Source organism: Podarcis melisellensis (genome assembly GCF_964234715.1).
Source record: "Podarcis melisellensis genome assembly, chromosome: 3".
Taxonomy (NCBI): domain Eukaryota; kingdom Metazoa; phylum Chordata; class Lepidosauria; order Squamata; family Lacertidae; genus Podarcis; species Podarcis melisellensis.
The window spans coordinates 75,239,588-75,266,239 of record NC_138530.1 but is presented as its reverse complement, the minus strand read 5'-3'; the positions used below and the strand labels follow the sequence as shown (position 1 = coordinate 75,266,239).

Sequence of the window (26,652 nt, the reverse complement as noted above, 5' to 3'; positions counted from 1 at the left end):
GTTGGGACCTTAAAGAGGATAGCCTACAAACTTTTTTTATGGATAATGAGAGTAGCTACTGTTCTCATAAACTACATTTCAAAGAAGGAATGGACCACATAGCAACTAGGAAAATTCCAGAAACCAGAAAATTAGAAGATCTATTATAAGTAAACTAGAAGCACATATTCATTAGGAGACCAGGCACGCTGGTTCAGTGTATCCCAGTTTATCTCTGAAGGTTTCAGATCTTGCTTCCTGTTGCAAAGACACTTGTGTCCTGGCTGAGCAGCTCACTATGAAGATGGATATAATTACATCTGGATATGCATTTGGAGCTGAATTGTATAGTTCAGGTTATCTGGTCAATAGGAACCCCAAAGCACCCAGAAAATGTTAAAAATTAGTCTGCAAACTCCAATATACCATCCCTACAGTAGCCCAGTCTGTGTAAGGTTGCATTTTCTTTGGATGGGGAGAAAAAGAGAGTAACCATTTTTTCCCATCTCCATTAGTTTGCTTATACACTGACAATTGTTTAACATCGAGACCCAAACACTGATGGAGCCACAAGAAGTGGGAGGTGGTTAATAATGGGCAAAAGAGTGGCTTCAAATACATCTTGCTGACAGACAGACTGCTCCAAGCGCAGGGCTCAGCTGGAGTCAGAGCCCTGGAAATTCATTTAGGGTTGAACAGGGGAGTATAAATACTTATATATAAAATCCCAGAAGCTGGTGCCCCAAGTGCCTTTCATTTCAGAATCCTGTCCTGTAATAAAATCAGTTGCCTTTGCAAACATCTGCAGCACACCACCATGTTCTGGATGTTAGATGTTTGTGGCATGCTCCACCTAAGAGCTGCTAAAAGCTCCTTGGGAAGATATTAAGTACTAGCAGAAAGCCTATTGTTGTGTGTGTGAGGAAGACTTGTATGCTAGGAGGACATCAGTGAAAGCTGCAGCACACTGTAGGATCCTAGCTAGTGAGAAACAGACCTCTCACTTTCAGAGATGGAGAGGAGAGAAAAGCAAGTCGTTTATGTACAGTGGTACCTCGCAAGACGAAATTTTTTGAGTTTTTTCATCTTGCGAATTTTTCGTCTTGCGAAGCACGGATTCCCATAGGAATGCATTGAAAATCAAACTTGCAAGACATTTTCGTCTTGCGAAGCAAGCCCATAGGGAAATTTGACTTGCAAAGCAACTCAAAAAACAAAAAACTCTTTTGTCTTGCGAGTTTTTCATCTTACGAGGCATTCGTCTTGCGAGGTACCACTGTAGTAGAGAAAGGGTGTGTGTTTTTTAAGTGTAAAGGAAGGTATTTGGGTGAAGACTAAACCTCTTCTTTTGACCTCCCACAATTCAAGTCCTCAAAAATCAGTTCTGCTTCTCTGTGCATAGCTAACCTCTCCATCTGCATAACCTGAACTTGGCTTCTGCTTCTCAGTCACACAAAAGTGTGATGAAATGTTGGCAGTGGGCTTTATCCATAGGGCTGAAGAGCAAAATTGGTGCACTGGCCCCTTAAAAAAAAAGTTACAATATAAACAAATAAATTGCCAAGCTGATGTGTCAGATGGGAAACAATTGGTGGGATTTTGAATGCAAAACAACTACCCCTCATTCTTATTGTCTCTGTTGGCTGTTTCTCTGTGAAACTGGGGACCAGATGAACCTTCCCCATATGGGTGCACAGAGGAAATGCAGTCACTTGGCACACCCAAACTTATGGAAGACACAGAGGGGCAGGGTGGAGATAATGTTATAATCCCTCACTGTGTTTACTCCATTCAACCATTTCCACAATCTATGTAGAGATGAGAAATGAAGTCCTAATGATCCCTCTTTCCTCCCTCCACCAAGCCTGTCTCTGGGAAGATATCAGCTCAAACATCAGCCTTTCTCAATACTTCCTTTTGGCCTATGGATGGTTTCTGCATATCATTCTGGAATGTTCTTCTTTAAAAAGGGGGGGTCCTCGTCCCCACACATTACCTTCCTCGTCAACTATACCACCTTGTTAAACAGAATTAAAAATGGTTTCTCTAGAATCCAGTGGAATGTTCTAAAAAAAATAAAAATAAAAATGCTGAAAAGATCCACATGAATGGCATAAAGCAACATTGTCTCACGTCCCAACCAATTTGGGTCTCTTTAGAACCTGGGCCAATTGGCAGGATTCCCAGGAGGTGGTGGAATTTCTGATAAAAGATGGAGAAGCGTTTTGTAGACACATCACTTGCATTGTTCATGATCTGTGTAGTCATCCATGTCCACATCAGAATCAAAGAGGGAATGTCCTGTGTAATCGGTGTCAGGTGTTCGCGAAAAACTATTCTCGGTTCCCTCATCATCAAATGTTTCTGTCCTTGAGTAAAAACTGAAGTCCTGCAATGGTTGAGTCTTACTTGCTTCACTGCTTTCTTCTGACTCATACAGAGTGTTGTCATCATCATGGTGCCATTCTGGCCAAAATTTCCTCCTTATTCTCTCACAGTACATAGCAAGGTTAATCAGTTCTCCTAAGAAAACACAGGGAGGGAAGGAAATAGCATGATATGATTACCCAATTACAAAGCCTATATACGTAGTAATAATATTATTATTTTTCATTGAGAAAATACAATTCATTTTATTTTTATAATGCATAACTCACTTTTCACTACCTCCTGAAATAAAACTAGGTTTAACTCAGTGTCTGAAATTCAGCAGGGATGGGGCTTATGGGAGGGAGTTCCACAGAGCTGAACCTGCAACACTGAAGGGAAGACTTCTCATCATGCATCTGGTCCATAGGGAACCACTATTAGTGGTCCTCCAGTTAATATCAGTGAGCAAAATGGGATGTACAGCCTTAAGGCAGTCCTAAAGGTATTCCAGGCCTAAGTTATTCATGTGAACTAGTACAAGAACTTCGAATCTGGCCTGGTAGCAGATGGGAAGCCAGTGCAGATTTTTTAATACTTGTGTCTAGCCCTGGCATTCTGCATTACCTGAAGTCTCCAGACCACACCCAATGGCAGACCCACATGGAGTATGTTGCAGTAATCAAGTCTTGAGGTTACCAATGCATGTACAAGAGTGGTCATGTGGTTGTTGTTATATATTTAATAATGCCTCATGTTGTTGTTGTTATATATTTATTTATACCTCATGTTGTTGTCCTGACAGGACTCAAGGGAGCTTACAATTAAAAATAAGGACCACTAAAAATAGAAAAATATATATTTTTAAATATTGTTTAATTTAAAAAGGGACCCTTGTGGTCCTTTCCATCTCTATGATTCTATAACTTGCTGTTTTCTTTTGGAAGAAGGGTATTTTTCATATACAACCGATATGCTTCACAATCTTGTGGCTACATCTCAAAGTACCATTCCTATTTGTTCATACTTTAAAACACATTTTATTGACTTGTTCACTGTTATATATAACAGCAGCCATTATCTCTAATAGAAAAATGATATATGTCCCGAGGACAACATGGGACAAAATGAAGCCTAACAAACTGCAGTGGATGAATGCTTTCCCCTATAGCCTGTTTTTAGAACTCTAATAGACATAGGTAATGTGCAACCTTGTACCACCAGGTGGCAGGGTTGTCTGAGAGAAACTCGCCTTTCTTCATCAGGATTCTACAGGAAAATATTCTGTAGAACAATATTACTTTCACATACTGTACATAAACATAATGTATCTTCTGGTGGTTCCCTCACTGAGAGAAGCGAAGTTACAGGGAACCAGGCAGAGGGCCTTCTCGGTTGTGGCGCCTGCCCTGTAGAATGCCCTCCCATAAGATGTCAAAGAAATAAACAACTGCAGTGGTACCTCGGGTTAAGAACTTAATTTGATCTGGAGGTCCGTTCTTAACCTGAAACTGTTCTTAACCTGAGGTACCACTTTAGCTAATGGGGCCTCCCACTGCTGCCACCCGATTTCTGTTCTCATCCTGAAGCAAAGTTCTTAACCCGAGGTACTATTTCTGGATTAGCGGAGTCTGTAACCTGAAGCATCTGTAACCCGAGGTACCACTGTATCTGACTTTTAGAAGACACCGGAAGGCAGACCTGTTTAGGGAAGTCTTTAATGACTGATGTTTTAATGTACCATATTTTTCGCCCCATAGGACGCACCTAGGTTTTTTTGGGGGGGGGAATAAAGAAAAAAAATATTTTCCCCCCAGGCATGGGGCTGGCGCGGGGGAAGCCCGAGCTTCCCCCAATCCCAGCCCCGAGAACAGCCTGCTATCCACAAGCCTAGGGAGGCCAGCGGTAAGTCGCTCCGGTCTCCCCAGGCTTCGGAATGCAGGCAGCTCTGCGCAGCCGTCGGGAGGCAGGCGTGAAGTGGTGCCGATCTCCCGAGGCTTCAGCGAAAGCCTGCATTCACCCCATAGGACACACACACGTTTCCCCTTCATTTTTGGAGGGGGAAAAGTGTGTCCTATAGGGCGAAAAATATGGTATTTTTAATCTTTTGTTGGAAGCTGCCCAGAGTGGCTACGGAAACCGAGCCAGATGGGCGGGGTATAAATTGTTTGTTTGTTTGTTTGTTTGTTTGTTTATTATTATTGTTGTTATTATTGCTGCTTTGGGACAGTTCAGCTGCAAATGCTCTTCGACAAAACTGATTATCTTGGCCCATTCTAGTCTGGGTGCAGATCCAGTCAGGTACCAAAAGCAGCCTCGGTCACCCTGAGAGATGAGAAATTGAGAGGGGCAATGAGACCCTGTTGATTCTCCTTGATCTTTCAGCCATTGATCACCATAACCTCCTGGAATGCTTCAGAGAGTTGGGGGTACCATTTTACAGTGGCTTCTTTTCTACTTCTGGAGTCAGTTCCAGATAGCAGCATTAGGTAATATTTGGGAGACTATACCTCAGCCCTCTGGCAGCTAATCTGCAGGGTACGAAAGGGTACAATTTGTCCACAATACTATTTAATATCTATATGAAGCCACTGGGGGCAGTGATGGGGAGATCTAGAGCAAGTGTCACCAGCACATGGATGCCCAGGTTTATTTCACTGTAGCATCTGAATCAGTCGAGGTTGTGCATGGCTAAACCTGTGCCTGCCTGGATGCAGTCATGGACTGGATGAGAGCTAATGAACTGCAACATAAATCAAGATGCTAGGGTCGAGCAACAGAGGCTCAGCTGGCCTCGATGAGAAGTCAGGCATTTAATATCTCTTCCACCAGAGTTTTGGCAGGCCTGCTTGCTTTTTACTTTCAGACATCACTTGAAGACCATTTTATGCCTACAGGCCTATGCAGTTGTTTACTCAAGGAAATTTTAGCTTGACATTTACGGATTGTTCTCTATTGTTTTTATAGTTCGTTTGCTTTTTATGTTGCCATTCATCATCCGGATGTTTTTTGAGAGGGTGATATATGTTAGTTTGACATTTAAAACTCCAATCTTAGACCATAGGTTTTGCCTGAAGTCAGAAGTCCCATGCACACTTAGCCCCTTCAGCAAAGAACTATGCCTCCTGGCTCCTCCTTCCTGACAGTGTTCACCATCCCAGCTCTACCTTATGACTTCCCTGTCTTGGTCAAAAATCTGAAGGGTGAGCTAACTGCACTCACTTAGCTTGGATAGCTCAGTTGGCTAGAGCATGTTGCTAATGGCAAGGTTGAAAGTTTGGTCCTCATATGAGACAGTTGCAAATTCCTGCATTGCATGAATAGGCCTTGGGTCAGATTGCAAACAGGTCCTTTCCCTTCACCATCAAATAATATCTTAAAATCTATAACGCAATTAAAGTAACCCCTACCTTTAATTAGTCTCTCTGGCCTAGTTCCTGGCAGCGTCCACATTGCCTGTGCTAGATGTCCAAAGACTGTAGCATCTAAAGTGGAAAGTTTGGGCCCCATGATGTACTTCTTATCACCTACAAAACAAAGCCAAAAGCATTTCTTTCTTTTTTTAAAGCCTGTGGGTATTTATTTATTTCTCCCCTCCCAACTCACATACTCAGTTGCCTGGTGACATCCTGCTATTATCTTCAAAGCATTAAGCTCAGCAGTCAAGCTTTTAAATCGCAAATCACCGGGCACAAATTTCAGTGATTGCAGAATGGCATTGCCATGTCACTGCAGGGGTATTTCAGCCAATTAATGCATCAAAAGGAAGAGTGTGTTAAAGTTCATATATGAACCTGCATTTGAGGACTACTGCAATACGACCAAGGAGTTTTGTGCGTTAGCAGTGATAAACAATTCCCCCCAAAGAATAAGATAATCCCACAGTGCTTATTTAGCACAGGGGTGGGGAGCTTCAGCTACTACACAAGCAGCCTATTATACAAAGGCAAGAGTCTCACCCATTGCTCTCTCCACTTCTTGCCTCTGGCCCCAGGGGTGTAGGGCTGCTCGCCAGTGCCCAGGGCAGATGCGGAGTGTGCTTGTTCAGCCCTCACCTTGGACCCCACCAGGCAGGCACCCCCCAGCCCCTACCACCAACTGGCAAGCGCTTGGGTGCTGGATGAGACACATGGAGGGTTATCTGCACCCTTCGTGCTCTCCAGGCCCTCCTGGTTTGTGCCCCCCTATTGTGCTCCCGGGGCACCAGCCCCCCCCCCCCTACACTACACCACTGCCTGGCCTTGCATGCCATAGGCATCTGGCATTCAAAAGGTTGCCCCCAGAGAATTGTGATGTTGGGGCCGACAAAGGTTCCATATCCCCTGAATCAGGGTTACCATTGCAGAGGCAAATGAGAATGCTCATTCACAAGGGAACTCTATGTGTGCATTATTGTGGAGTGGAAATGTGTACGGTAATTTTAGGTGATCCATAGTGCCGGTATTTTTAATTATTGTAGAGAATTTGAATGAATCATGGTGCATTCCCGAAAACATGTCTGCTTCCTAGAATGCTGAGCCAAGTCTTCAATGACACCAGCTCTGCAGGTTTCCTTTCAACACAAAATTACACTTACGCAGAATCAGAGTTGAATAGCCAAGACTGTGCATAATGAGAAATTAATCTCTAAAATCAACGCAACTAAATAAAATGTAAGTTGGCATATGAAAGCATCTCACACGGAGCTGAATTTCTGAAGCATGTGCAATTTGGATTGTGGGGGAGATAATTTAACACATTCATGAGGCATATACCTAAACTATGCATAAGATGAAAGTGGTTGGAGTAGTCTATCAAAACAAGTGATAATGCATTTTCAATATAATGTAATGAAAGGCACTGTACATTACCCAGAAGACCCGCCAGAGAGCGCATGTCTTTCTCCATCAGCTTGTAGATCTCTTCCTCAGAGAAGCGGCCAATGCCATGGCCGTACATTTCCCGCCTCACTATTCCTTTCGTTATATGGCAGAGAATCCACTTCAGCAGGTCACTAAAAGGACCAGTAAAGGAAAGCATCTTCTGAGTCTCATGGAGATTGTCCACCCACTGGCAATATGCTAAGGTCCTAGAAAGTGGTGAGGGGAAAAAACAACATTTATAGCTGTGAAGGAACACAAACACACTTCTCTCAACCAACCCAAAACGGAAGATGATAAACACGTATAATAGGAAGAACAGGCTTCACTGAGGCAGTAGATTCCCCAAACTTCTTTTGTGCTACACTGAAACAGAGAAAAGCTGCTTCGGGGTGGGGGAGAGCACAATTTCACCACCAGCTAGATCTACTATGAAGAGAAGGATGACAGTATAATTATCAAACGTCTTTCAAACTCTTATTTTTAAAATTTTTACTACTAATAATAATCTACTACTTTTAAAAAGTAGTAGATTATTAGTAGTAATAATCACACACACACACACACACACATGGGCTCCCACTTCAGTAATACTGTATTTAAAACATTTTTACACCTTCCTTTCCACAAATTGCCCTTAATTATCTTGAAAGATAATTAATTATCTTGAAAGATAATTGGGACGCAGGTGGCGCTGTGGGTTAAAGCCTCAGCGCCTAGGACTTGCTGATCGAAAGGTCGGCGGTTCGAATCCCTGCTGCGGGGTGCGCTCCCGCTGCTCGGTCCCAGCGCCTGCCAACCTAGCAGTTCGAAAGCACCTCCGGGTGCAAGTAGATAAATAGGGACCGCTTTCTAGCGGGAAGGTAAATGGCGTTTCCGTGTGCAGCTCTGGCTCGCCAGAGCAGTGATGTCACGCTGGCCATGTGACCCGGAAGTGTCTCCGGACAGCGCTGGCCCCTGGCCTCTTGAGTGAGATGGGCACACAACCCCAGAGTCTGTCAAGACTGGCCCGTATGGGTAGGGGTACCTTTACCTTTACCTTTAACCCTTCAACCTAGGCAATGATGATGCCAGTAATTACAAAGTAGTGACTGCAGACATTTTTGAAACAAAGGACTGCCTTGTGGATTAATAATAATGTTCTATAGCAATGCTTGTTTGAGTGTGAAAGCCACGTTTAATGGGACTGTTAATTACCTCTCTCAGCGACACTTGAATATTCCCCTTTCAAGAGGACTGCATGCAGCTGGAACCAGAGATGCACTTGTCAACACAGTATATTAACAGAGACTTCCAAAAGCTAAACATGCAAGGAAGCTACCAAGACAGGCTTTGCGCTTGCGTGTCCCATACCCACCCCTCGCCTCTTCCTCAGGACTATTCCGAGTAGCAGAGCAAATCACAACATTAAAAGAGCAAGAGATCAACAATGCTCTCAAAGCTAGGCGCAGTAGTTTTTCAGCAAGGTTCAGAATGAAATATTTATAAACCCAGAAATACTTTCTAAGTGGTGTCAATTCAGGTCGTTTACCCTACAGAGCCTGTCTACCGGCTCTCTTCCTTTGCCTCCTCATGCTGGCTTTTGAACAAAGTTGAGCTTCACCATTACCCTAATGCAGCTTTTACCAACCAAATGCCCTCTAGATATTCTGGACCACAAGCCCCACCAGTCTAGGAGCACAGGAAGCTGCCTTAAACTGAGCCAGAGCATTTAGCTCAGTACTGTCTTACAACGGCCATCAGCAGGTGCCCAGGATTTCAGGCAGTTGTTTCTCCCAGCCCTACCTGGAGACACTGGGGACAAAACCTGGGAACTTCTGCATGCAAAGACTACACTGACTGGGACTGATGGCAGTTGTCATCCAAAACATCTGGAAGGCACCAGATTGGTGAAGCTTTCCCTAAAATGACAGAGGGTGGCCTCAGGTGACCCCGCTGTGGGGGGGGGGAAGCTTTCCAGTTAGATCACACAAACAAACCTGGTCCCCTACCCTGAAAACATGCCAAGTATGCCAGCAAGGTGCTTTTAGCACACAGTTCTCACTTCAACCAGCTGGCTTTGGGAAGTTCCAAGTGCCTATAAAGCTCAAAGAAAACAGAACTGCCAGGGGCTCCCTAGTAACATTGACAGAAATCATTCAACACTATGCAGAAATTGATCAAGGAGAAGAAATTGCCAAGGAGATGAAGAATTACACAACTTTTAGAAGACATCCCTGTATTGAGAGGTTTTTAATATTTGAAGCTTTGTTCTTGTTTTTAGTGTTCTGTTAGGAGCCATCCAGAGTGGCTGGGGAAACCCAGCTAGATGGGTGGAGTATAAATATTATTATTTTTATTTAATGCTTTATGTTTTCATTATGTTTTTAGATATGCTGCAAGCTGCCCAGAGTGGCTGCAGAAACCCAGCCAGATGGGTTGTTGTTGTTGTCGTCATTATCCATATTCTTTTTAAAAAAACAGATACACGCAGAATGAGCAAAACGAATGCCATTTTAGGTCTTATATACAAAGGTCTTGTATGAGTACCCATCTGCAACATGTGCAAGAGAGCCATGCCTGGGCATCTTCTTCAGAGCCCCAGATAGCAGCCCTGAAATCACTGCTAGTGCTTCTCAGCTCCCACACCAGGTGTTCTGTGACCAGGAGTGCTTCCAGACTTTGGAGGGGGGGTATTCAGTCACCTAGGGGCAAATTCAGGTTGCACAATGACAGTTGCTTAGGAGGTTGTTGGTGCAACAACTAGCTTCCCCAAAAGGTTAAACTTTTTTGAAATGAGGAACGCAATAGGACGATGGGATAACACTTGCTTTGATGCGACATCTCTAACCTGCCTGCGAGCAAGATAGATTGAATGCACATTCAATAGCCAATGTTGCCTAATCTCCCTGAATGCAAATCTGAAATGTTCAGCATACATTACTGTTTTTTCATGCCTTCTATAGATTAAGATGCATTGTTCAGCGATGACATGTTTATTATATTTATTTCTCTCCCCTCCCTGATTGTTTGGGTTCTTTTGTTTAGTATTTAGTTTTGGATATACTTTTACAATATCACAAGCTATTCTGCAGTCAATGTGTATGTGTACACGCTGAAATATGAAAAACCTTCCAAAAATATTTGTTTGCTTGTTTTAAGTGTGGAATGACACATCATCATCTAACCTCCCCACAACCAAAACTGAATGCATGCTCATTCAATAGCCAACACCACCTAATCTCCCTGCAAAGAAATCAGGGTGAATTTGCATTGGGAAGCACTCTGGGTTGCCAGAGCTCAGCTGCAGAAGCTGAGTTGGGGAGAGTTGAAAAGGAGGAGGAGGAGGAGGAGGAGGAGGAGGAGGAGGAGGAGGAAAAAAGAGAGAGTCACGCCAGCACAGCAAAAGTCTTTTGTGGATCTAACCCTTAATTATTTATCAAGCTAAACTACTTGCTGAAATGGAACAAGAGAGAGATGACATCAATAGCAGTACTTTAAAGGAAATAACAAAGCAGTGGTTGAAGAGGAATGCAATGGAAGGGAGGAACCCTCCCAGCTTCATCTCCTCTGTCCTGCACCTTTATTGCTGAGAATGAAAAACCAAGAAGTAGAATTTTAATCATTTCAATCCCCCAGCATCTCCAGACAGGTCTGGGAATGTCCTCTGTCTGAAACCCTGCCAGTCGGTGTAGACAAAATTGAGCCAGATGGACCAATGATCTGATTCAGTATAAGGCTGCTTCCAATATTTCTAGTAACAGATAACAGTGGGTGACTATTTTTGAGGGAGCTCTTGGACCTTTCTTTCCCTACAGGCAACATTCCATCAGGAATTCTTCCTTGTATACAATGAGTATATGGGGTAATCAGGCATTGATGCTGATGATGACAGCGGCAACTATGAAGGAGCTCAAAGCACCTTGGACTGCAATCTATAGTGACTGCAATCCCATCCAGGCAGCTTACAGGGCCAGAACCCATTTGACTTCAGAAATGCACTGTTTGCCTTTGACACATGCTCCTTGCATCTCCAAGCACATTGCCATTGTATGGTGTCAGCTGCTTTGAAATGGCCCAAAACCATACAGAATCTTTGGGGAAATTTCTTGAAATTTGGGAGGCTTTGCAGGCATATCTAGATGGTACAATTCTAAAGTAAATGTACTGAAGTGGACAAGTTGAATAACATGAATTGAATGTAAAATATAATATGGGGTAGCATAAGTTAATTTAGGAAATGGCTTAAAACAGGCTGCTGCGTGAAGAATCCTGCCTTTGATTAGGGAGGTGAAGCAGCTGGATTTTACTGACTTATTATGGAAGCAAACATTGAATGTCTAAGAACATGAAATCTCTCTATGGCATTCTAACTGTGCTTTTTCCATTATCATAAATCCTCCAAGTCAGTGTTGTTCTCCCTGGGGTGCATGGGAGGCATTTGTTGACTTGATGAGTCAACAACAAGAAAATAAACCTAGGTGCAAGGAAATGGAAGTAGATGCGACTGTGTATTTTCAGCCACCTTTATTATCTGTATTTCAATTTTGGATAATCCCTTCATTTTGTTCCTTCCTACTTGTTGCCTTATAGCTGATTGATTAGACTGAAAGCCTTAGGAGGCCAGGAAACCACTTTGGGCAACAGCTGTAGCCCTTGGGAAAGGGCAGGTTTGCCATCAAAATTAAAGAGAGATGAACAGAGGCTGCAGCCCTATATTTTTATGCAGACATAGATATTGCCAGGCTCCTTCAAAGTTGATGAGCATTGCCATTCAAATGGTGTGTACCCCACATCTTGTGATCAATTATGTGGGGCAGGACTTACCTGACCCCCCAAATGTTTTATTCAGGTTGGCACCTCTGATGTGCAAAGTTTATGCAAATCTGTGCCCTCTTGTCTTTTGGGGTGAATGGAATCTTTTCGGGTGGTGTGAGTAAGCAGAAAGACAATGCTAATATAACTAGAAGACAGAAAAGAGAATTGGGTCTAACAAGTGTGCTATCACATCTGAAATCATCAGAGAGCGTCTAATTTCCATGGCAACTTACCAGTAAAAGTGCTCCTCCACCATTTTTGTAACAGCTCTAGAAACAGCTCTTTCATGCGGGCCAAGATGTTTGTTTAAATTGACTCCAAGCTTCTCTTCCAGAAAATCAATAATGAATTCTGTGCCGGACACTTTTTTGCAATTGTATTCAATCCATGGCATTTTCCCTTGAGGGGAAAGTTTTCCATCAAAGTAGTTCTAAGAAAAGAAGTACCAAAACAAAAACAGGGGGAGAAATCAAACACACATTTAAAAAATATTAATAATAACACAACAATCACAAATCAGTAATTCAGGCTCTATTGCTAAGTCAACAACAAACCAACAGGTCACAACCAAGCATTATGTCTGCTCCCGAATGAATGGTGAGGTGTTTTTATCTACCTTTTATGCTTTCATTCTCTGCCCGCAGGAAAATTTGCTGCAGGGGGACTCTCAAGTGTAGCTTGAGCTGAGCAACAGAGAACAACAAGAGCAGACAGGGATGGGTGACTGGGCAGGAGAAATCACAGATGCCTCATTTCTAGAGTCAGAAACATGCTTTAGAGGTAAATTTGGCACCTCTCTATTCCAAACTGCAATGCGCTCACTAGACCTGTGTAGGTATGCATGCCCATCTCCTGAACCAGCCTACATTTTTGGACATTTCTAGACCAAAACTAAGTAACAGGCAAAATTGCAAAAAGTGAGATAGCCCTCAGCTGGATTTTTCAGACTCTGGGTGTGGGTGCATGTGAGACTCTACCACCAACTTTAATCCCTTGGCAAGTCCAATAAAGACAGATGGCTAGACTGAGGGTGGGAGGATTCAATTGCAACCCATACTTAGCCCTTATTCTTTCAAGTGTTCCAATATGGGTAACCAATTCCTTCTGCATGTCAAACACCTGCCTTCCCATTCCCATTTGAATATGGCTCACTACAAGAAGGTGGCAGAGGGTTAAAGGCAGGTGAAACAGCAAAGGAAGAACAAGAAAGGCAACATACAGAGCCCATCAAGTAGTTAATAATGGTGATGACATGATAGATAGATAGATGATAGATGATAGATAGATAGATAGATGATAGATGATAGATAGATAGATATAGATAGATAGATAGATAGATAGATAGATAGATAGATAGATAGATAGATAGATAGATGATAGATAGATGATAGAGATAGATAGATGATAGAGATAGATAGATAGATAGATAGATAGATAGATAGATAGATAGATAGATAGATAGATAGATAGATAGATGATAGAGATAGAGATATAGATAGATGATAGATAGATAGATAGATAGATGATAGGCAAGCATAACACCCAGTGGTGTTGGGTAGAAAAAATGAAAAATGTTTGGTGGGAATTTTCCAAGATGGATTTTTTTTTTCAAATTATGTTTTTTAAAACAAAAAAACCCTCTGCTGCTACATTTTTATGTAAATCATTCTCTACTTTTAGAAATCCATTGCTTCACAAATTTAATTAGTAACATAATGAACCAACATAATACTATTCAAATTGAGCAATTGGAATGGAGACAAAACCAGTCAAATCTAAAATCAAAGCTGCAATTAACTTCTTCTCATGAGTCTAATCCTAGGAAGCCCATTCATGAGCACAGTTCTTTAGGCCTGCTATGTTTTGATTGCCTTTACAGTATTTCTCCCACCCCCTTAATATCTAAACAACATAAGCGAAGAGTGTGCAACTGAGTCATTATATTTATATCTCACCTTCCCTTCCAGCAACACTACAGGTTTCTCCTCTCCCTCTCCCTCTCACTATCACATATTTACAAGTACTAAAAAAAAATAATCCACCTTTACATGGGAATTATTTTTAACAAATTAACATTTAAACCATATGAAGTGTTTTATTGATCCCCTAATCAAATATAACAATTCTACTTTTAGTTACATGGGAAACAAAATCAAATAAACCTGCTAAAAGACATCAAATCTGTGGGGGGTAGCAGAAAAAATAAATAAATTTGGGGGTGGGGAATCCAGTTCAAAATGGGCTGTAAAATTCACATGGCTAATAACAGCAGTCGTTTGTTACAACCCTTTGCCAATATGCCAAAACAATATGGTTTCTATGTTCTTGTCAAGTGTAGCAGTGGGAATGACGCAAGCCTGGCCCATGTGCATGGCACCATTGGGCAGGCAGGTTCCAGCAGGCCGTGCAAGAGAGGGAACCTCTTCTGTACATGTATGGACCTCACCGAGTTAAGACAACAGTCAGCTCCCAATCTACTGAAAGTGCCACAATAATAAAAGCTTCTGCCTCAATCTGTTACTTGACAAAAATAGCGAGGGATGTGAAAAGACAAACTTTAGTATAATCAGGATATACCCAAGAAATAATTGCTTTTTAACAGCAGTTGCTTTCCCTTCCACATGGAATTGCAAATGCCAGGTACAAAATGTATTAACACTACCAGGCAGGTGTTCAGGCAGTCCCTAAGCAAATCTGAACAACTCCCTCTATTTCCAGTGTACAGAGGCAAGTGACAGTGCTTACGTAGCCAAAATCGCATCACCCGTTTACAAGGGGGAAGTAGCAGCAGGCTCAGGGGAAACACCCCCCACTTCCAGGTTTTCAGAAGGTGGGGGGGACTAAAGAATGGGGATACAGACACCCTGGAAAGAGCATTCTCAATGACCATGAAATGCTGGGTGTCTTTGACAGAAGGGAATATCTGGGGGCAGCATGGCTCATGGGCACCACAAGATTAAACAGGAGCACTCCACACAGCAAAATTATGTGGCAGATCCCACTATGATTCTGCATGTTTTAAAGCAAACTTAGGGGTAGTAGTTCAGTGGTAGAGAATATGCTGTGCATGTAAAATGTCCCAAGTTCAGTCCCCAGCTATGGCTGGGAAGAATCTCCTGGCTGAAATTCTGGAAAGCCATTGCCTGCCAGTGGCAACAATATTGGGCTAGATGAACTAATGGTCTGACTTGTTCCTATGTTCATCTGCTTCCTAAAAAGGGATATTCTACTCTAGAAATGCTCTTCTGACCTGGTCCTCCTGGGCTGTTCCACTTGTCTTCATGAAAATTCAATCCAGATGCATGCTGCTCTCTTGGACTTTGGGTTGATCACTGGATAAGGTAAGGATTGTGTGAGGTAGCTATGCAGCCTTACACTCATATGGTTGTTACTTTCTTAACAAGGGGTAGTGGAGTCTTCATCTCTGTGAATTTTGGAGGCAGCAAGAACCGTGAAGAGTCAGAAAAGCACAAAAGAGTGTGTGTGTGTGTGTGTGTGTGTGTGTGTGTGTGTGTAAATGGTAGAAATAGACTGAAATTTGGTGTTAAGCTATGGCTTTTTAAAATCAGAATTGTTATTTTTATGGACACACCTAATATATTTATCTATCTATTAAAATTAACATGTTCAATCAAGTAAATGTCACCTTAATCAGAAGGCAACCCTAAGAATAATTGATTAAAGAAGGAGGCAATCACATGGTACAGAACTCTGGCATGACTACTACGCCATTTATATACAAGGATCATTTTTTGAAAGCAGTCCCACCCAGAAACCTGTCTACTACACACATGTCAAAGCTTACATGTAAAGAGTTATGTGTTCCCATGTTTAAGCTTTCCACCAAGAGTGCAATATGGGAGAGTTTTCCAACAAGCTGCCTAAAAACTTGCATCATGAGGTGGTACTGTTCTGCAATGACTGTACCACGGGACTCTTTTCTCATTAGAACAGACCAATACACCTATCCCCTAGGCGAGGCATATGGTCCTAAAATAGGTGGCATCATGCGCCTGTAAGTAGCCAAAGTAACATAACATGCACAAGTTTACCTGGTAGGGCAAATCAGCCATCCTTAAGTAAGTCTCCATTTTCAAACAGAAAGGAGATAAACTCGGAATACCATTGTTTGGCCTTGAAAACTGATGCAGTATAATAGCATCTTTTGAATCAACCTCTTGCTCTTTCCTATAAGCAAAACAAGCGAGTAAGTTTTACAAAACAGAATCCATCATGCGTCATACAGCATCAATATGTCAAACTTGCAAAGCACAATGCAACTGCTGAGGCAAACTTTCCTTATGTCATTCAATAGGCTGCCACCATTTTGTATTCATTAAGCTTTAAGTCACTAAGAAGCACTTTGGACTGCAAGGGCAAAATAAGCCAAGTCAAGGTGATTCAATATTCAAAATATCTAAAACCTTCCACAGTTAAAATCATATACACACAAATGACCATATTCATAGTTATGATGAAAGCGTTACATGTAGGAATGCCATCTTGTCCAGAAACTGCCTTGATACCAAACATAAGCCTTGATTTATTATTAGTTCATATCTAATGCTGCTGAGTATTACTTTAAAATCATCAGGACATTATGCTATACTAAAATTAACATGGTACTTGTAGCATGTTGAAGGAGAAGATAACATATAGCCATGGACCCAAAGTACTTAGCAAAAGCCTTTGAAGTTAGAATGTTGAGAAGTCCCTTTTTTTTTCTTTTGAAGCAAGCTTATAGTCCTCATGGAGAGATAAATACTCTTTCTCTATACCCCACCATCATTATTTCAAATAAACTCAGTCAAGTCAATCCAACGATCAACTTAATTTTTTCTATGCCCGTGAGGAACCATTTCAGAATAAATATAACCAGGCTTGTGTATATTCTGAAATCCCAATGTCAGCAAGCAGGACATTTAGTATTGACCAAGGAAGTTAACATCCTGAGAAGATCAGTTTACTTCTATTTTAAAAGCAAGGATCAATCCACTAAGATTGCTGAAACAGATTTGGTTAAAAGTCCCAGAACCCTGGGGTGCAAATATTTACAAAGGTACTTCTTACATAAGGATGGCATACATGGTTCTTCCTCAGTCAATTTAACTCTCACAACACCCTATGAAACAGACTAGCAACTGAGAGATAGTGACTGGCCCAGTATCTTCTAGTAAACTTTATAGCTGAGTAAGGATTCGAACATGGGTTTCCCTGGTCCTAGTCTGACAATCTCAGCACTACACCATTCTGGCTCTTCAATGTGATCTGTTGCCTCCACCTTTGCCTTCATCCCCTATCCTAGTCCCAGGAGCATCAGCAAGAGCAGAATTCCTAGAGTGATTGCTTTAGGGTGGTGCCACCTTGTCCAATATGGCACCATTGTCCAATATGGCGCCACCTTAGAACAACCACTCTAGGAAACAGGTGTGCAATGCACACGTCCACCCACTCACACAGCCCCCAGGCTTAATGGTGCATGAGGTCCACTGCCTGAAAGTGGTGTCCAGAAAAGTAGTTCTGTCAACATAAGGATTTCCATTTGTGCAATTGATCTTCCCCTCCCTCTCACTGCCCTGCGTGCCCACACAAATCTGCTCCAAAGGGGTGGGGGAGGAACCAGAGCAAAAAGGAAGAACACAGGAAGAGGAAGTTCCATTCAGCAAACGGAAATCCTTGTGCTAATGGAACTAATTTCTTCCATGCTGCCCCAAGTCTGCCACATGGCAAGGCTACTTAAGGCACTGGCAGAGGGCAGGGGAAGTAGTGGCCAAGACAATGTGGCCCCAGTGCCTTGCACAGCTCTTTGCCTGTCCTATAAGTGAACAGAAGTTATGCAGGTATATGCAACTGTACTTAGTAAGTAAAATGCATACAGACAAAGTTCCTGTATGTGGCTATTTTGAATTTTAAAATAAATAAAACACATGGAGCCCTGAATACATTGTACAACACCCACCCACTTTGGTTGGGCATCTGCCACATGCATTAAAATGATACGAAAACCTTGTTAATTCATGAAAACTAAAACATGCAGATCAGCAAATCCTTTGTTTTCATAGATTATTTCCCTCAGTGGTGCTAATCAGATTTCCACATTCTATAATCCCATTGATTTTAATGAGATGGGATACACATAAAACTTGTGGATAAATAAAAGCTGGATAACCCAAAAGGAATTCTGTTTATAGGGGGCTTCAGTTGCTATGAGGGCACCCTGTATGAAGAGATTGATAGAATTAAACTCTTACTATGAGCCTTTGTCCCACACAACTCAAAGCTAGTCCTATGACAACTAGTCACTGTTAGACAAAGCTAGTCACAGCTAGTCCTATGACAACAACAGTATTTATTACTGTGCTTCTCCTAATCTCTTACAGGATTTCATATACTTTACCAAAGTCAACCTGACAGTAGCTCTGTGAAGAAACTTCACAGTTAAGGTAAAGTCCAAATACAATAATATTGTTGTGATATGCATACTGTTTGGATGAAAATTGTCCACTGCGTCAATTGGGGCAGGATGAGAGGAGAGGAAAGAATCTGGCCTCTAGCTCCTGTGCCTCAGCAGGCAGTCTGCTAAGAAATGGTTAGGCCAATAACAGTTTCAAAATATTGTGTTTTTTGTTACATACTTGCAAGGCTTCAATTAACAAAAGAATCATGCTGTTATATGGGTCAGGAGAATTGAAAAGGGTCAAATTGTCATAGGTTCTTTAGCAGACAATCTATTCAAAGATCATTCGTCCTCACGTTTATAGGCTAATGGGGATTCAGAAGTGCAGAGAGAACTCTGAAGATTGCTCAGAGGATTCTGGCAGGAGTGGAGGAAGGGAACAGAAGCAGGAAAAGGAAAAAGGGAAAGGAAAGACTGCCCTGTATGGAGCCAATCATGAGAGAGCAGTAGGTCAGAGTGAAAAGCCTAGAAAGAGGCAGAAGGTTAGCAGAGAATCACTAAAGGCAGACAGAGAGGGAAGGCAGTGTGTGAGGGCATTCCAGTTTCAGTTCTCCAGAATAATTACTAGTCAAAGTGACAGCAGCTGACACTCAGCTGCAGGAATACTTCAGGAGGTAACTGACATCATTGTGCATGAGCCCTGGCCATTGAGTAGCTGACCAGAAGGAAGACTTGAGATGAGAGCTGCAGGAAATCTATCGGAGCGGCAGCCGTAGTTGCAAGAGGTGGAGTCTAGTGTGAGTAACAGCTAAGAGGCTATTTTACAATCCTGTATATATTTTCAGTGAGACCCTGACCACAGAGAAGACTTGCAACTGAAGCCCCATGAGTTAACCAGGGAAGGAGAAAGGGAGAACTGGCTATTGGTTTTGCTCAGTGATGAGAACAAGGGAATATTGAGCAACAATAACAACTTTACAGCAACAATTTGTAAGGTGACTAAAAGTAACCACCTATTTAACAACACTTGTTGGCTTAAATAATCTACCTCTAGGTAGATCAATATTAAATAAGTTTTAATAAACTAATGCAAGTCTTCTGGTCTGTTCATCCCAGGCCTATACTCAGTTATTGAAGACTGTAAAAGTAGGTGAAAGGAACAGGTTGGAATTAAAGGGTTATAAAATCTAGGTACAGGGGTACCTCAGGTTAAGAACTTGCCATATTTTTCGCCCTATAGGGTGCACTTTTTCCCCTCCAAAAATGAAGGGGAAATGTGTGTGCGTCCTATGGGGCGAATGCAGGCTTTCGCTGAAGCCTGGAGAGCGAGGGGGGTCAGTGCGCACCAACCCCTCTCGCTCTCCACGGCTATCGGAGAGCTTGCCTGCACCCAGAAGCTTGGGGCGCGCAGCTCTCCCACAGCTTGCGGATAGCAGCCTGTTCTGGGGGCTGGGGTCAGGGGAAGCTCGGGCTTCCCCCGCCCCGCCCCTGCACCTGGGGGGGAAATAAATTTTTTTTCTTTATTTCCCCCCCCCCCAAAAAAAAACTAGGTGCGCCCTATGGGCCGGTGCGCCCTGTGGGGCAAAAAATATGGTACGTAATTCATTCTGGAGTCAGTTCTTAACCTGAAGCACCACTTTAGCTAATGGGGCCTCCCGCTGCTGCTGCTGCTGCCACCACACCACCACCGGACAATTTCTATTCTCATCCTGAAGCAACGTTCTTAACCCGGGGTACTATTCCTGGGTTAGCAGAGTCTGTAACCTGAAGCGTCTGTAACCCAAGGTACCACTGTACATCTTAATTAAACTGTATGATGTGGGGATCCTATTTATTTTTATTTTATTAATATTTATAAGTCACCCATCATCAAAGACAGGGAGGTGAACAAATATAACCAAAAACACCATTAAAAGAACAGTGAGGATAAAACGTAGCTACAAGGCAGTAAGGATACATAGGACTAAGTGGCAATGTCCTTCCCTTGTGTAGCACAAAGGCAGATCTTCATGAACTAGGAGACCTTATCAAAGCTACAGTAAACCTTCCACTTGCTGTCAGGCATCAGTTTGGTACCAAGTGACTTCATCATGAACTCTGGCCCCAGAGGTTCACCTGCAAATATACTTACCACTAGATGAATAACACACAACTGTTCATCACTATGTGTGTGTATCCCAAGTATCTCCCACCCAGCACTTTTAGAAAATTCCATTCCAACAGGTTGAGCTCTTAATGCAATGTCCGGATATCAAAATTCCCCATAGACAAAGTCCAGTCTAGCTTCAGCTGCAGAAAGTATCATTGTACTAATGCCAGGGAACAGATATTGGCCTTAAGGCTGTGCTGTTTATTGCAGTAAATATAGTTACAAAAAATGCTAAGTTGATTAGAGTGAAACAAGAATGCCCTCTGGCTCTTTTTTCTTCCCATTCACCCTTCTCCTGATTGATACCTGTGTCTTATCTGTGTCAAGCTCAACATCCTCTGAGATGGGGTGGGGGGTGTCTACACTGGACTCTGAAGCACTGTTTACCTCATCCTTGGAATAAGGAAGAAATCTCACTCCACTTGCCTTCCTCAGTGCTTTTGAGCTTCCACCAGCTCCTGCTACAAAAAGAATTGCTGAGTGTCTTTAACCGCAGTTGGTTAGAGACCATGGTGCTGATAACTCCAAGGTTGCAGGTTCAGTCCCCATACAGCACAGCTGCATATTCCTGCACTGTAGGGGGTTGGCCTAGATCAGGGGTGTCCAACTTCCAAGGGACTGCAATCTACTCCCACTAAAAAAATTGGCAGTGATCTACGCATTGTATTTACCAGAGTTGTTGAACTTTTTTTAGGGAGCCAAAGTTATCTCTCCCCTTGCTTAGTAACCAGAAGAAACCTAAAGGGCACAATCCTTTATCCGGTGCTTTCACTTTTGCGTAGAGTGACACTCTGCTCTCATCTCTACTGCAACAGATAGGTGATGTTGGCCTTGCTTGGTGTCAAAGACCTAAATGAGTGCATAAATTACTACAGTGCTCCATTTCCTGATTGCAACCACAGCAAAATCTCTAATGATTTTCTGGAGCACTGACTAACCAGTGTTACAAGAGTCTTCTCCTCTGATGACTCAGGCCAGCACAAACAGCAATTCAGGATAAATCCACCTAATTCATTTTACAAGCTTACTCAAAATTGTAGCATAAAGGCATGTATTTCCCTCTTTAATTGTTCTTGTTTCTCTCGTGGCAATTTGCAACAGTTCTCAGATATCACAGATATCAATCTGTTCACTCCTGTTTTGTGCAAGGATGGCTCCTTTGTCTACCACAGGGGTCTGCAACCCGCGGCTCCAGAGCCGCATGTGGCTCTTTTACACCTTTGCTGTGGCTCCGGGGCAGATACTAGCGAGGGGAGGAGGCGCATTGTGTTCCCCGACACTCCCCACTGTGGCGGGCGCTGTACTGGCTGTGACGTCGCATGGGGGCGGTGCGTGCGTTAGTCACGCACCGTCCCGACGTCACCTTCCCGCCTGCTATCAGATCGGACATTAAGGTAAGAAACAATATATGCAGTGTTATATTTGTTTTAAATGTCGCAATGGTTTTGCGGCTCCCAGTTTTTCCCCCTTCGGAAACGGGTCCAAGTGGCTCTTTTTGTCTTAAAGGTTGCAGACCCCTGGTCTACCAGAATAAATCTGTCCCAATAATCTCTGGATGTTGCCTCCATCACCACCACTCCATACTTATCATCTAGATCTATAGGAGAAATAGTTTACCAGGTGCTGTCCCAAGACAGCCAGGACTCGCAGCTGCAGTTATTTAATATAGTTTACAAGAATAATAAAGACCAACTACGGCACCAGATGTTAACTTCAGGTTCTGGCCTATGACAATCACAGATGCATAATTTATCTAAACATTGCTGGTCTCTCATTTTAAGCTGCTTGTGGCATTTACAGAAAGCTACACTACAGTGAAAGAAGACCATTGTAAATAGATGGAGATGGTATCATTTTGAAGTAGTAGGCACATCTATATTGACTTTTATGTCAACAAACCCTCGTGTCTGAAGGTAAGGGAACATAAGAAAGGGGCTTCACAGATCTGGGACGGTTTTGGAGGGTTTGGGGTGCAATTCAGCAACTGTGGGAGAATGTAAACATGTCTCAGATGAGATACACTAAGTGATTCTCCAGTTGCAAAAGAGAGAGGGGTGTGTGGAGGATGTGGTGATTTATTTATGGCAGTGGGACTAGCAGGAAGTTTTTTGGGTCTGGGTTCATCCCACCATTACCACCTCCTAATACCTTCGCCAAAGAAGTAGCATTCCCAGAAAGTTAGAGGCTGACCAGATATTTAGTGGAACTGCTATGTTTGGGTGGAACTTGAAGACTTAGTGCAGGTATAAGAAACTGCAGGCCTGGGAGCCAAATGCAGCCTCTCAGGCTTCCCTGTCTGGCCCTTGGGCCTTTCCCCAGTCCTACTTCATATCTCTCTTGAGTGTCTTTTCCTGGCTGAAATGTTTTGTGGAACTCCCATAATGCCCCTTGGTTGCCTGGAAACTAGCCTAGTGTATCAATGTGAAATTTACATTTGCTCCTTCAGTCGCTTTTGCCTCTGGCCCCTCTGACAACACACTGATCTTTTAGAGTTTAAAATGTGAAACACTAGTGGAGGGCAGGGAATGAACAGCTGTGTGCCATGGAAAAATCCCATAGTAAGCAGTTTTGTAAGGGTGACGTATTATGACTCAAAATGATAACAGAAGCAGAGATAACAGAAGGTGCATCCCAACTGAATGGAGTTGCTATCCAATACATGAAAATGAGTTAACGGAAGTTTCCGCTCTGATTCTCCGCCTCTCCCTGTTTTCTACACCCATTTCTATCATATTTGGTGCTCATATCATATCCTTTGCAGCATAAACACATACCTATAATAGGGTAGAGAGGGCCATATAAACCAATGGCACAACCCACCAGGAAGTCTCCAGAGCAAGCCCTTTTTGTCAGGAGGCTGCCCATGGGGACTACTATTCTGTATGCCCAACCAGTATTATTTGGCTGTGTGTCAAGTACTCCATAATAACCACATTGCAAGAAACCCAAAACAAACCACACCCCTGTGAAGCAGTCCACATCAACTGCTAGCATTTAAGAGCTGTGTATATATTATTATTGGGATATTATTTTTCCTTAGCCCTTAACCTTAAGACATAGTTGGCATGGCCTGATCAGCTTGAAGCATATTATAAAACTCACCTTTATTCATGGGGGTGCATGAAAACCTGTCTGCAAATCGCACCTGGAAGCCCCCCACCCTTCAGCTGCAGGCTGCACTTACTCAGTGCCATAAAAACACTCTATATATGCTCAGAGGACCATGGCAAGCGTTTCACAGGAGCATTGGCACTGAAAACAGGTTCCGGGGTTGATGGACCTTGGGCTCAGACTAAGGCCTGCAGTTGTGATGGTCCACATTGAAACAAAGGAGGCGCAGCTTCTCTTTCTGCGGGTATCCTGGAACCCATTTGATCGCTGCATGATGGCTGATCACAGCCCGTCCCTTCCCCCACCCAGCAAGGAATCCCCCCACCCCACCCTAGGAAAACAACCCTCCTCCCTAGGGGTGCCCTTGCTGCTAATTTGAACCTCTTAGCTCTCCATCTCTCTCCCCCGGAGGCGCCCCCCTCTCACCTGATGGCCAGGAGCTCGTGGAGCAGGTAGGCGGCGGCGGCGAGCAAGGCTCCCCCGGTCAGATAGAGGGTTTTCTTCCACCACGAATCGGACCCCAGCCCGGCCATGACCCCGCCGTAATCCTGCAGAGGGAAAGCGATGATCTCCCCATAAAAGGAGAAGCGCTCGTCGGAGCCCGCGCACCAGAGGCTCTGGTTCCGGCTGAGATCCACCACGCACGACCTGGACGAGGCGAAGCCAACCCCCCAGGGCATGCTGCGCGGCGAGGGCGGCGCTGGATCCCGGTTCCCCCAACGAGCACGGGCGCAGCCAGGGCCGGCGTCTGCATCGGGGGGAGAAGCAGGCGGCGAGCCGGAGGCTTAGTTAGAGGCGGAGGAGGAAGAGGAAAGGGAAAGCGAGAGCAGCGTGAGCAGCAGCAGCAGCAGCCGCGCCGGGTCTCCTTGGCGAGCTCTGCAACATCCTCATCCCCGTCCTCCTGCAGCTGCTTCTCGCCTTTGTGCCTTTGCATGCAGGAGGGGTGATGTCATGGCTCTCCTGCCTTGGGGAAAACAAACAAATAAATAAATAAACCTCAGGATCGATTCATCTACCCTGAAACACCCCCCCCCTCCCCGCGATCCAGGCGCACCCACCCAAGCCTGCCTCCCACTGTCGCGTCGGCTGGAGGGAGGACGAGGAAGGTCGCGGCGGCAATAGGGCAGGTCTGCCCAGAGCTCTGGGACAAACAGGGCGGGGATCGATGCGGGATTGATGGCTGGTTTGGAGGGAGAAAGCGCGCCCCGGTCTGCTTCATTGGCTCATCATCATGGTGCTGTCCTTCCTTCCCTGCAGCTTTCACAACATTAGACCGGACCATGTCACGTGGGTGGCGTTCAGGTGTGTGTGCGGGGGGAGGGGGGGCTGGACGCAGCATCCTAGCAAATAAAAGCATGCGTTCTCGTTGGTAAACAAAACCCCTGCTTTTTAGAAGATGCGGGTTTTTATTTATTTTAATTATTAGTTTTCTTCCATGTTTGGCCATGAGGGCGAAGTAGTGTCATCCTATCCATGTTTACTTAGAAGCAAGTCTCACTCTAGATTCAATAGGGCTGACTCTCAAATAAGCGTCCTGACAAAAGATTTGACGCCTAGGTCCTCTTGGCCCCCAGAACTATGGTTGCTTCATTCATCACCATATCCCTGGCCCAGAAGTCAGCAACCAGTTTGGGCAAAGGACCGTTGTTGCTTTTTTGCAGAGAATGGGGTGGGTCTCTGATGGAGCCAGTGGCGTAGCGTGGGTTGTCAGCACCCGGGGCAAGGCAAGTAATTTGCACCCCCTAACCCGTGGATTTGCACCCCCTAACCCATGGATTTGCGCCCCCTAACCCTAACCCCCAGATGTTGCGCCCGGTGTGGCCGGCCCCCCCTGCACCCCCCACGCTATGCCACTGGATGGAGCCCATTGCCACTTACTCAAATGGCATTGATGCAAAGGCCTACTGGCATGGACTATTCTCCCAAACCGCTCTTGGGAGGGGAAGAGTGACAGCAGAGCTTACTAGCTGCTGAATACTATCATAGGGAACAGCTAATTTTCCCACCCATGTTACCCGAGATGCCTCTGCAGTTGGGGGGGAAACTGTTCACAATGCAGCTGATATTCTTCCTCCCAATTTTTCGGGTGGCAAGTATGAGGTTATCCTTACAAGACTAAGAAACAGTCTAGAGCAGATCTAAATGCCAAGGCCATTTAGCAAACTTCCATTATGGTTTTCATCAGTGTCCCTTGAAATCTACTTCTTCCTGTATTTATAAAAGTAATTTTTCTTTTGTTAGACATTTTCTTTCTTTCTGCAGAGATTCTACTGACCGAGGACAACTTGTCCTTTTTCTGTTATGAAGTGCATCTTCCTTTCCAATTAGCTTCCTGCTTACCGCTTTAAAGATGACTTCCATCATACATATTTAAGAATCCATCAGTAGAGTAATTTTGATGTCAATAATTGGAAAGGGGAAGCCTTGTGGTTATGGGAATGTTGTTGCGCAACCAGGCAAACAAACATTAACAAATCAATGAACATTTCAAAAATTGTGCATTTACTTGTATCTAACAGGACATGAATGATTATTACTTCACAACTGTACACTGTGGGAATGGGAGTGAAATGCTTCCTCTCTCCCCCCCCCCCAATTAGCCCACAATTGGGAAGCCAGAACAGAGACCTGAGTTCAGAACCACATTCTGCATCAAGTTTGCTAGGTGACCTTGAAATAATGATTATCTAAGACTGTAGGCAGTGGTGAAGCTGCATGCTCCGCTACCAGGGGTGGAGAGGAGGTGGGGGGGGTGGCTGGCACCCCCCCAGTGGGGCATGACGTGCACCTGTGGGGGCATGGCGCATGTCTGGGGGGGCACCACGATGGCACCCTACTGGAATAATGGTATCGGAGGCGATCTGCTCCCTCCACACTCTGGTTCCTCTGCCAGTGAGTGTAGGTTACGAGGAAGATGGGAGTATAGAGTCAGTTATGCCACCGGATCTCCTTAAAAGGGAAAGGAGGGGAATATGGAATACAGTGGTACCTCT

The 26,652-nt window shown here is 43.9% G+C and overlaps 1 protein-coding gene across 3 annotated transcripts; it reads right to left on the bottom strand.

Annotated features, from left to right (window-relative positions):
• Positions 1 to 1,510: 1,510 nt before the first annotated feature.
• On the bottom strand, positions 1,511 to 25,092 carry FAXC (failed axon connections homolog, metaxin like GST domain containing). 3 transcript variants are annotated; one of them, XM_081904664.1, is made up of 7 exons: positions 24,718 to 25,092; positions 24,086 to 24,623; positions 16,055 to 16,190; positions 12,236 to 12,432; positions 7,197 to 7,414; positions 5,757 to 5,873; positions 1,511 to 2,502 (listed from the first exon to the last, which is right to left on the bottom strand). In XM_081904664.1, exons 2-7 carry the CDS (start codon positions 24,337 to 24,339, stop codon positions 2,216 to 2,218), a joined length of 1,209 nt encoding a protein of 402 aa, XP_081760790.1. In that variant the 5' UTR covers positions 24,340 to 24,623; positions 24,718 to 25,092; the 3' UTR covers positions 1,511 to 2,215. The 3 variants fall into 3 exon arrangements, with proteins under 3 accessions (XP_081760790.1, XP_081760792.1, XP_081760791.1); XM_081904666.1 differs by having other exon boundaries at positions 24,086 to 24,619; XM_081904665.1 differs by lacking the exon at positions 24,718 to 25,092 and having other exon boundaries at positions 24,086 to 24,697.
• Positions 25,093 to 26,652: the final 1,560 nt, after the last annotated feature.

Excerpts from the sequence above, each read along its gene's own strand:
- FAXC (XM_081904664.1), bottom strand. The coding sequence starts at position 24,339 with ATGCCCTGGGGGGTTGGCTTCGCCTCGTCCAGGTCGTGCGTGGTGGAT. Across the intron at positions 16,191-24,085 it reads CACGAGCTCCTGGCCATCAG|GAAAGAGCAAGAGGTTGATT; the intron begins GTGAGAGGGGGG and ends TTTTGCTTATAG. Across the intron at positions 12,433-16,054 it reads TGGCTGATTTGCCCTACCAG|AACTACTTTGATGGAAAACT; the intron begins GTAAACTTGTGC and ends TTCTTTTCTTAG.